The sequence below is a fragment of the Lycium barbarum genome, chromosome 6 (genome assembly GCF_019175385.1).
Source record: "Lycium barbarum isolate Lr01 chromosome 6, ASM1917538v2, whole genome shotgun sequence".
NCBI classification, from domain to species: domain Eukaryota; kingdom Viridiplantae; phylum Streptophyta; class Magnoliopsida; order Solanales; family Solanaceae; genus Lycium; species Lycium barbarum.
In genome coordinates, this window is record NC_083342.1 from 13040189 (window position 1) to 13051905 (window position 11717).

At 40.0% G+C, this 11717-nt stretch overlaps 1 protein-coding gene across 1 annotated transcript; it reads right to left on the reverse strand.

The window, feature by feature from the left end:
* Window positions 1–1017: 1017 nt before the first annotated feature.
* On the reverse strand, window positions 1018–2718 carry LOC132643823 (uncharacterized). The gene has a single exon (XM_060360348.1). The coding sequence runs from the start codon at window positions 2716–2718 to the stop codon at window positions 1018–1020; it is 1701 nt and encodes a 566-aa protein (XP_060216331.1).
* Window positions 2719–11717: the final 8999 nt, after the last annotated feature.

Sequence of the window (11717 nt, forward strand, 5' to 3'; positions counted from 1 at the left end):
GGTGATATCTTCGATTGCCTTTATCTTATCCGGGTTGATTTCAATTCCCCGATTTGACACTATGAATCCGAGAAACTTGCCCGATCCGACTCCGAAGGCACATTTTTCCGAGTTCAACTTCATGTTGTATTTTCTTAATATGCTGAAAGTTTCCTGCAAATATTTCAAATGGTCCTCTACTCGCAGGGACTTAACGACCATGTCATCTATATAAACTTTCATGGATCTCCCTATTTGGTGTTCAAACATTCGGTTGACTAAACGCTGATAGGTGGCATCGGCATTTTTTAAGCCGAAAGGCATTACATTATAACAATATGTGCCGAACCTAGTTATAAAGGAGGTTTTTTCTCGATCCTCCGGGTCCATTTGTATTTGGTTGTACCCGGAATATGCATCGAGGAAACTCAGCGTGTCATGACCTGCAGTAGCGTCGATCATGCGATCGATGTTGGGCAAAGGAAAGCAATCCTTCGGGCAGGCTTTGTTTAAATCTTTATAATCTACGCACATTCTAAACTTATTCCCCCTTTTAGGCACTACTACAACGTTAGCTAACCAATCTGGGTATTTTACCTCTCGAATGGACCCTATATTAAGGAGCTTGGTTACCTCGTCATTGACGAATGCATACTTTACCTTGGGTTGTGGCCTTCGCTTTTGTTTGACTGGGGGAAAACTTGAATCCAAGCTCAACTTGTGTGACGTCACGTCCGGTGGAATACCTGTCATGTCTAAATGGGACCAAGCAAAGCAGTCTGAGTTAATTTTAAGAAACTCAATAAATTCTTTCCTGAGCTCGGGGGTCAACCCCGTGCCCAGGTATACCTTCTTTTCTGGTAGATGAACGAACAGTGTGACTTGCTCAAGTTCTTCAACGGTGGACTTAGTGGCGTCAAAATCATTGGGCACCACAAAGGTTCTCGGTATTTCGAATTTTAACTCTTCGTCTAGCGTGTCTCCTTTCCGATCTTCCGAAGCTTCCGGGATCGGGATCGGGATCGGGATCTGTGATTGCTATTTGGCATTCTTCCCTTCACTCCGATCTGGCGCCTTTATAGTCTTAACAGATTCTTCAACCGCGAACATTTCTTTTGCGGCCTGCTGTTCACCACGGACGGTTTTGATACCTTCTGGAGTCGGGAATTTCAATACCTGATGCATAGTCAACGGAACCGCTCTTACGAGGTGAATCCACGGTCTGCCCAGCAATGCATTGTATCCCATATCTCCTTCTGTTATATAAAATTTCATCTGCTGCGTAGTTCCTAACATACTGATTGGTATAGTGATCTCACCCTTAATCATTTCGCATGCCATGTTGAATCCATTGAGGACCCGTATAGCCGGCACGATCTGATCTAGTAGTCCCACCTGTTCGATGACTCTCCATTGGATGATATTAGCCGAGCTACCTGGATCAATCAGCACACGTTTAATTCTAAACTTATTGACAAGGACAGATATTACCAGTGCGTCATTATGCGGCTGGGCGATGTCTTTCATGTCCTCGTCATCGAACGTGATGGGGCCATCGGGGTCATCGTTTCGGATACGCTTTTCCCTCGTTATGGAAATTTTCGTGCACTTCATAACCGGTCCAATGGGAACGTCAGTTCCTCCCATGATCATGTGTATCACCTGCTGGGGCTCTTCCGGCCTATCCTGCTTGTTGGAATCCAGGTTTTTAAAATGGGTTTTTGCTCGCTCACTTAGGAATTCTCGAAGATGCCCCAAATTGAACAGACAGGCGACCTCCTCTCTCAGCTGTCGACAATTCTCGGTTCGATGGCCGTGAGTATGATGATACTTACAAATAAGACTTTTGTCCCGCTTCTCCGGGTCAGATTGGATTGGCCACAGATGTCTTGTTTCTTTGTTTCGGATAACGGTTGCCGCTAAGGTTGCTACATTGACGCAAAAGTTGTACTCGGATAACCTTGGAGTTTCTCTGTTTCCCGGAGCTCTATCGACAACATTTCTGTTTACCAAACCACGGTTATTTTGGCCTCGATCGTTTCTCCGGTTATTCTTGCCCGATTCACTGTTACGCCCATTCCCCCTTTGATCGAGCGGGTACGGCTGGTATATGTCATATGACGATCTGGAATCTCGATCTATCACTCTCCTTGAGCGATCACCTCCTTTACCGGAATGCCACGACACTGAAGCGGCCCTCATGAACTTATCATCTTCGACCCTGATTTTCGACTGATATCTGTTATGCACATCAGCCCAAGCGATTGCCGGGTATTCTATCAAGTTTTGTTTTAGTTCCATAGATGTGATCGAGCTCCTCGAGTTGAGCCCTTGGGTAAAAGCCTGAACGGCCCAATCGTCAGTAACTGGAGGTAAGTCCATGCGCTCCATTTGAAATCGAACAACAAACTCGCGGAGGGTCTCGTCATCTCGTTGCTTAACGTTGAATAAGTTCGATTTTCGAGTTTCGACCTTGATAGCCCCGGCATGGGCCTTAACGAAAGCATCAGCGAGCATGGCAAATGAATCAATCGAGTGCTTGGGAAAGTTATGATACCAAATCATAGCTCCCTTCGACAGAGTTTCCCCGAATTTCTTAAGTAGCACTGATTCCCTTTCGTCATCGGCGAGGTCGTTGCCCTTGATAGCGCACGTATACGCAGTCACATGCTCATTTAGGTCCGTTGTCCCATTGTACTTCGGGATATCGGGCATGCGAAATCTCTTGGGGATTTTCATCGGTGCCGCACTTGGCGGAAATAGCATTTGAACAAACTTTTTCGAATCCGATCCCTTCAACACTGGCGGAGCCCCCGGGATTTGATCGACCTCGAATTGTAGTTCTCTACCTTCTTATCGTTCGCCTCTATCTTCTTTTCAATTCGGTACTTTGTCCGAGGTGTCCCTCGTTACCCTGTGAGGCATGTCTTTCCTTCGTATCATGGGTCTGTTCCGATGGGGCAACGTCAGGTGCCTGACCCCGATTTTGCAATTGCGCTATGATCTCTTGTTGGGCCTGCAACTGAGCCATGGCCATGTCTAACTGGTTTTGGAGCTGTTGCAGCATGTCCCCGTTGTTCTCACCGGCCGGTACGTTATCCACCGATGATCCGACTTGAACAGGATTAACGGGGGGCGCGTTGTTGTTTGATACGTCCCCGTCGTCATGCTCATGATGGCTTAGTTCCACTTGGAAGTTGACAGAATGGGAATCTAACATTTCCGGTATACCTGAAATCAAACCCTAAAGAACAAGTGTAAAATATCGAGTGTGACCAAAATGTTGTATTGAACCGCCACTACTATCTAAGGCCCCACGGTGGGCGCCAAACTGTTTAACCTTAAAACGTAGAACAATTAAATTTGTACGTGATGCCAAAGATATGTGGCTAAATTCAATTCAAGATTAAATAGCGAGATATGTCAATAAAATGAACAAAGAAGCAGATCTAACCAAATGTTAAATACGTATGGCCTCGGGTATAGAAACTGAGGTCGATACCCTTTTGTTACAAGCCCTCACGAGGTATAATAAAAATCAACTTAAGAACAGATAGGAACTGATTTAATAAGATTCTTATGATTGTTAATATAAATTATTTCTCTTCTTGCTATTGCCAACCCCTTTCATGAATGATGACCTCCTCTTTATATAGTAGAGGAGTTTCAACCCTAGTACAATTCTAAATAAAGCAAGTAAATCTGGTGACAGCTGTATTGCCGAGATCGACGCCGAAATATCCGAGTGAGGACGGATATTTCGGTCTCCCACTAATGGCAGTTAATCGTCATTCCTTTATCGCCTCATCCTGGCCCGGGCTCGAAGCCTCGTTCCCGGTGAGACAGTCGTATTGTGACCAAGCATAACCATGACGATGGGAAACCGAGCGTGCCTGTGTCCTCGGTTTTACCCATATACAGATAGTCCCCCCATTTCCCGAGGCACAGTTACTAACGGCCGGGAATGGACCCTGAATAAACTGAGCAGCCGCCTCTAATTACCCAGGAGGGACCTTTAAGTCAAATCTCACTCTGCCCGATACTGGGTTATTATTACCCAGCCGCCAAATCTTTTTGGGGAATCCTCCTTGTATCAGAATTCTTGATACGCTACAGGATCTATTAAATCTCTTTCTATATAAATCCCATGTCTTCTTTCTTTTCCATGCATCTGTACTTCTTCAAATCGCACTTTGTTCCACCTCTAAATCTATTGATATTCCTGCATTGAGCCCATAATATTCTTCGGATCTTCAATCTTCTTGTTCCAGGGTGAGAATGCCCTTTGTTAAGGAGGACCTTCCACGATCATGGCCTACGTACCGTTATTGACTCAGGGTGAAGATCAGCCTTCATTCTGCCATCGGCTGGAGCCGCTGGTTCTGATAGGGAGTTAGAATCTATTGCTACTGGTATTGTCCCGTCGGGTTTTATTTATACGAATGACTGCAAGGTCCTTCACCATCTTGACCCGGTGGAAGATTTCGAGTCCTATGTCGGTGATAGCGCCATTACTACGGTCAGGGAAGATTGCCATCTAGGCGTGGACGTCGACCCTCTCCCCGTTGGGGAGGGTGTGAAAATAAATCATCACGTTCCCGATACTCGTTGTCATACACATATCCCTTTGCCATAGGGTTCACCCTCCCTGTTCATAGAATAATCGAGGACTTCTGCTGTCGATATCGAGTTTGTATTGGGCAGATCGCCCCGCAAATTTGGAGGCTCGTGTTCTGTATTGAGAAGTTGGCCAACGCGGCTGGAGTCGCTTTTACCCTCGATCACTTGCTTCATTTATATATGCCTCGGGTGATCCGAGGGGGAATTGTTCAGTTGATTCCCAGGGGAAGCCGAAGCCTAATCAACCCTGAAGACGATTATGATCGAGGATGGCTTAACCGGTTCGTGATGATACACACTAGAAATATAAGTTTTTTCTACCGACATTTAGTGGGAAATTTGTGCTACAAAACATGATATTTGCACCTCATTCCCACCGAACAATCTTACTAGGAAAACACAAGGTGGGAAACAGGTTCCCATTGAAACGCTGGGAAACTTTCTAATTTTTCTGTGTGAAAATACTACGATTTAGGTTTTTTCCCACCGACATTCAGTGGGATATAGCTACTGAACATTTTTCAGTGAAAAATTCAGTGGGAAAATAATATTTTTTTAGTAGGGAAAAAAATAGGGACCATGAGGCAGTATTATCTTCTGGAGATATTTTTGTGTTGGAAAGTTTAAAGAATCGATTTTGTCTTCAATCATGTCAAGTAGTCAATGAACTTCTTCATTCTTGTAAAAGATAATTTTATAAATTTCTATGAATAACGATATTAATCAAGAGCAGCTAAAAATGTACTTTTACTAGCCAAGAACTATTCTCCCTCTTCGTATAATTCTAGTCGTTAGAAATTCTTTGACAAAGAAGACGAATAGAGCTATACCAAAATTGTGTGTCAACAACCAACAGTTAATTTTGATCACAAGTTTACGACTAATTATGTTGAAGAACGAAAAAAAGTCCCTCATCGGTGGTTAATGAGATGGGTGGTCTCCTTATATGGACTTGGGCAATCCTCCCCTCTTAAGCTAGCTTTTGGGGTTGAGTTAGGCCCATGATCCATTTCTTTACATGGTATCGGAGCAGGACCCGTCTCACCCGATGTGGGCCCCCAAATTAAATTGCCCACGCACCAGATGTCCAGTCCTGGTGTGGGGTGTTGAAGAATGAAAAAAGTCTCTCATCGGTGGTTAATGAGATGGGTAGTCTCCTTATATGGACTTGGACAATCCTCCCCTCATAAGCTAGTTTTTGGGGTTGAGTTAGGCTCATGATTCATTTCTTTACGCATTAAGGTTTATATTTACTTCTAAGTATTTGATGTGTTTTACATCTGTTGTTCCTTTACCTATCAGTCCATAAAAATCAATCTTTGTTGTTATCTTTTGTCTTAAAAATTAATAAGTCTCTTCCTCTAATGAATGTTCATCTTGACTCTGACATTTGTTTTGATGGAGCTACGTAGATAAACAAAAAATTCAAATTTACCCTTAAAACTATCAAATTGGTTCATATATCCTCTATAATTATCCTAAACAATTTAAAAATAAATATGCCCCTCATGTGGCTTTTACCTTGTCAGCTCTGTGGTAATAGTTGTAATAGTAATAGTTATCATCTCAATATAATAACATGATTCGTGATGAAATCCATGTGCTTAAAGTTGCTAAACAAGAGGAATAACCCAAAACGAGGATAATATTATCACCCTTAACAACCTAATAAAGTCCCACACGCGCATGGCATAAAAGTATTCCCTTGTTACCTTTTATCTGAAAAGGTTTGCGTGGAAAATTACTTGAAAAAAGAAACCAGTAAATACCTTTTTTTTTTTCTTTTTCTTTTTGGAGAAATGATAAACCAAAAAGAGATGGAGAAGATTTATTCTCCGTTTGATATAAGAGAACCGTCGTTTTCCTTAGTTGACGACCAAGAAATGACATACTTACCCACCATGTGATTAATTAAGAAAATAAAGATTAGTATTAATTTGCAGTTGGAATGACTTTTTTTAAAAAAAAAATTATTGGAACAAGTAGCCCATCTTCATCCAAGCACGAGCTTAAAACCATCCTTTTTGGGTGTGTTCGGTATAGGGGAAATATTTTTTACCGAAAATGTTTTCTGAAAAATATGTTTTTGAAAATAAATGAATTTCTTACTTATTTTTTCATGTTCGGTTGGTTAATAAAAAATATTTTTCAAAAAATACTCACCCAAGCCCTACCAACCCCACCACCCCACACCCACCCTGCTGCCACCACCTAACTCCACCCAACCACCACCCTCGAAAGCATATAATCTTCACCCACCCTATCCCACACCACCACCACCCCACACCACCGCTCCACCCAAACACCCCCTAACCCTCCTCTTCTCAAGTTTTCTATTTCATATATTTTATTTTACTTTATAAAAAAAAATGAGAAATTTTTTCTTAACAACCCCCACACCACCCACCCCACCATCAACCACAACCCACCCGCACCCAACCACCACCCACTAACCCCCACCACTACCTCCACACCACCGCCCACCCCACCCGCACCCAACCACCACCCACTAACCCCCACCACTACCTCCACACCACCGCCCACCCCACCCCCATGCAACCACCACCCACCCCCACACCAAATTTAACCATGCAAATTTTTCATTTTTTAGGAATTTTTTTGTACAAGAAAAATAAATTAAATGAAGTCGAAAATTCGGAAGGGGTTGTGGGGTAGGAGGGGGGGGGGGAGGGGGTTTGTACCAAAACAAAATAAAAAAAATATTGGAGGGAGGTGAGTTGGGTTGTGCTGTGGGTGGTGGCGGGGTGTGGTTGGTGGTAGTGGGGTGGTGGGAGTGGTTGGGGGTGGGTTGAGTGGTAGTGAGGTAGTTGGTGGAATGTCACTTGTGCGACTTATTTTTCCTACTTTCGATAGAGAAGTCATTTTTAAAAAACTTGTTTTTCTAAGAAAAATATTTTCTAAAATTGTTTACCAAATAAAAATGAAAAAATTGGAAAAAACCGCACACACCCTTTTTCTTAACCGAAAATTCTGTTAGATTAGCCGTAGCTTATGAAACTCGAAAATAATAGGTCTGTCTGTTTACCCTTATCAGTTTAAAAATTGCAAGTTTAATTCTTGTGACATAGACTTCGAATTGTGACTTAAATTACAAACGCCTCAATCTTTATCACTTGAGCAAAACGCTATCTTCGATGCTTCCTAGAGAAATTATATATCCTGGGACAACAAGTTTATCACGTTACTTGACCTTATAAAGAGGCAAATATTGCCCTTGCCGCAATTTTTGACTGCCTTAGATTTCTTGGACCAATAAAATCTACTATATACCTTATTAGTTGGCTACCATGTAACTAACATGTTTTGCCTTCACCTTTTCTTTTGTTTTGTTTGCTTCTACCTATTTTTGCACAGATGTTCAGCTTGTCTCCTAACGAAACGAGAGGCCAAAATTCGACCGCAGACGATTACTTGGTTAAATTACACTATTTAGTCATGTGCATATATCTTGAAAAGTACAATCCACGGTTTCGATGGAACGATAAATATTCTTCCATCCTGAATCAAAAGTTTCGGATTCAAGCTTTAGGTATGGGTTCATTTTTGAGTAAGGTGAATTTTACATCCAATGTAAGATTTTTTCAGTGTGATATATGTCAAATTTAATCGGACCCCAATACAAATAACGGATAGCAAGTGGAAACTCAAAAACAAATCTTGAAAATGAAGGAAAGCCCAATGTAAGATTTTTAACTTTTTTTTTTTTTGAACTTATATTCTACACCTATTTTTTAAAAATAAAATAAAAAATCTACCCATTCAATACCTGCCACGTTACCTTCTAGCCCCTTCTGCAGCCGTCCACCAATTTTTGTCCAATATTTCCAAGTAATCTTCGACTAGGATTGTTTAAAGGTTTAAAAATCCAATCCAAAGAACTGGGTGTAGTTAAATATTCCTGATGGACAAAAGGCAACCAATATTACTTGGTCGATATTCTGGACATATACATTATTGTCCTTAAGTCGATGATATTTTTGTACTATATAATTTATGAAAAAAATTGGTACCCTAACCATTTGTCAAATGTCGTGAGTTCAAGGATTTCTATATGTAGCAACTAGCAATTTATAAAAGTTACGGAGTAACAAATTGCAGTACCTGATTGCAATACTTGAATTTTGAGTACTCTAAGGAAAGCGATATAAAAATGAAATAAATCAAAAGTACAATTAATAGATTATTTACATGATTACACTTTTCTTGGTCTCTATGGTTTGGGGTAAGCCCGTCAACCGGTCCGGTTTAACCGGTAACCGGACCGGTTAACCGGTTCCGATTAACTGTATATTTCTTACCGGTCCGGTTTTGATTTTTTGAAACCGGAATCGGTTAAACCGGTGAAATTAAAAAAAAAAATTAATATAGTTGTTGGGCTGTCCGTTATTGGACCGTTGGCAAACGGTCCATTTGCAAAAATGGCCGTTGTCAAACGGCCATAAACTCATTTTTTGCCCCCCCCCCCCCCCCCCCCCAACCCCCTAAACTTTTTTTTAACACTTTAATTCATCCCCCACCTCTATATAAACCCTTCTTCATTTTCATTTTAATCCACACCAATTCACTCTTCTCTTTCTCTCAAATCTCAATCTCTCAATTATAGTTACTTTGCAATAATTAGCTACTTTAAATTTCTCTCAAATAAATATTATAAAGTCTTATTATAGTTTCAATTATTAATTTTGCAATTATAATATTGTTGGTGGAGTTAGTGATTTTGCAACAATCCGAAGTAGCTTTGGTGGATTTGCAATTCTAGCCGCCTTCACTTTGTTGGAAATTAATCCGGCAATTTGGTACCTTCGTTCCAACTCTATCTTTATTTTTTGCAATTTAAATTACGCAATTTAATTCTAGCAATTTAATTTGTTGCAATTTATTTGAGTGTGATTTAAATTAATTCTATTTAATAATGGCAAAGAGATTTAGACGTGGTGCCGGTAGTAGTAGTGGTATTGTTAGGGGTGGGCTTAACGAGGAAACATTTGTGGAAGAAACACCTAATTTAGGTATTGATGTTGGTGGAAATAATCCACTTTTAGGTCATGAGGCAATGCAATAACATTTTACCGACACTTTTAATGAAATTGATGATGATGATGATGATGATGATGATGATGAAACACAACTCCCCGAAAATCCCATAGGAGATACATGTCCTTCACAATCATATACACAAGACAAACCGCCTAGAACTCATAAGCCAACTGCTAAAATTTGAAAATTTATGAGTAAGGATAGGGAAAACCAAACAGTTACATGTACCCTATGTGGACAAGTATTTGTTTTTAAGCAAGGAACTAGTAAGGATGGTGGAACGGGTACACTAAATGGTCATATGAGAAAGAAACATATGGATGTTTGGGGAGAGCAAACGGGTTCAAATGTGGGGGGTATTCAAATGACGATAGACCCACGAACCGGTAGAAATTTTAAGTATGACAAGAAAAAAGAGTGTGTAGAAATAGCTAAAATGGTAGCTTATGATTGTTTACCATTTTCCTTTCCTTCGGGTTTGAGGTTTGTTACTTACATTCAACGTTGTTATAATCTGTTATTTGAGGGTATTCCTAGAAGTACTTGTAGAGCGGATGTTATAGATTTGTATAAAAAATATAGATTTTATTTGCTCCATGTATTTAATTCTTTAAATTAATGTTTCTCTTACCGCTGATTTGGGTCTTAGTCTTAACAAGTTAGATTTTTTTGCTATTACATGTCATTGGGTTGATGACAATTGGGTTAGGCAAAAAAGAATTATAGTTTTTTTATATGATGAAGTAAAAGGTCGTCACGATGGAAAAATTTTAGCGGATTCAATGTCTACTATTATGAGATTTTTTAATATTTATAGAAAAACACTTTGTATTGCTTTAGATAATGCTTCTAATAATACAAAGGTGATTGTTCTTTTCAAAAGAGAATTAAACTCTCCGCTAAAAAATATTTTTCATGTGAGATGTAGTTGTCACATTTTAAATTTAATTGTTAAAGATGGTTTTGTGTGTTTTGACGATTCTATTCAAAAAGTTAGAGATGCGGTTGCGTTTCTTTTTTGTAAAGCTAATAGGGGAAGACTTAGAGATTTTAAGAATGCTTGTGTGGAAAATAACCTTAGACCTACGAAAATTCAAGTAGAAATTGAGACTAGGTGGAACAACACTTACATTATGCTACAACAAGCATATGAGTATAGGATTCCCATACAACAAGTTCACAACAAATATAATATTAATAGTGATGATTGGTTAAATTTTACGCATTGGGAAGATGTTAAAGAATGTGTTGAACTCTTAGAAAATTTTTATAATGCGACTCTTGCTTTTTCTAGACAATTCTATCCCACGGTAACCGGAATTTTAGCCTACTTAGCGGAAATAGCTAGAGTTTTACAAGAGTATAAATATAAACCCGGTTATCAAGCGGCTATTTTTGAAATGATAATCAAATTTAAGAAGTATTTTTTTCCCATCCCAACTTTTTTTATATTGGGTTCTCTTTTAAATCCTTGTTTAAAAGTGTCTTATACTAAAGCATTGGTTGGTCAAATTTATACATTTTTAGAAATTGAAGAGGGAGTTCAACCATCTTTAGCTGAAGCCGAACTCGCTGTTGATGACGAGTTTAGAAAAGTTTTTACTCATTATTCTAATTTGGAAGAACGTGCTACACCCGTTGCTCCACGCCCTACTACTTCTCAAAGTAGCAAAAGGGCTTGTCGAGTTTGTCGCATTTAAAAGTTTTACATTCACAGTCAACTTCTTCTTGTAGTGCAAACTTTGATGAATATAACTTTTATTTGATGCAGCCAAATGTGAATATCAAGGAACTGGATGAATTGGACGTCTTAGCATGGTGGAAGAAGTACAAGGCAAGTCATCCGATACTCTCAAGAATGGCTCGAGATATCCTTACGGTTCAAGTATCAACCGTGGCTTCGGAGAGCGCATTTAGCCAAGGAAGACAACAAATTGGAGACCATAGACATTCATTATCCGGCTTTAGCTTGCAAGTACCAGTGTGCATTCGCGATTGGATTAGATCGGAGTGACGCAACCAAAACTTAGAAGCGGAGAAAGGCGAAGAGGAAGAAATTG

Coding starts and splice junctions, on each gene's coding strand:
- LOC132643823 (XM_060360348.1), bottom strand. CDS start 2,718: ATGAAAATCCCCAAGAGATTTCGCATGCCCGATATCCCGAAGTACAAT.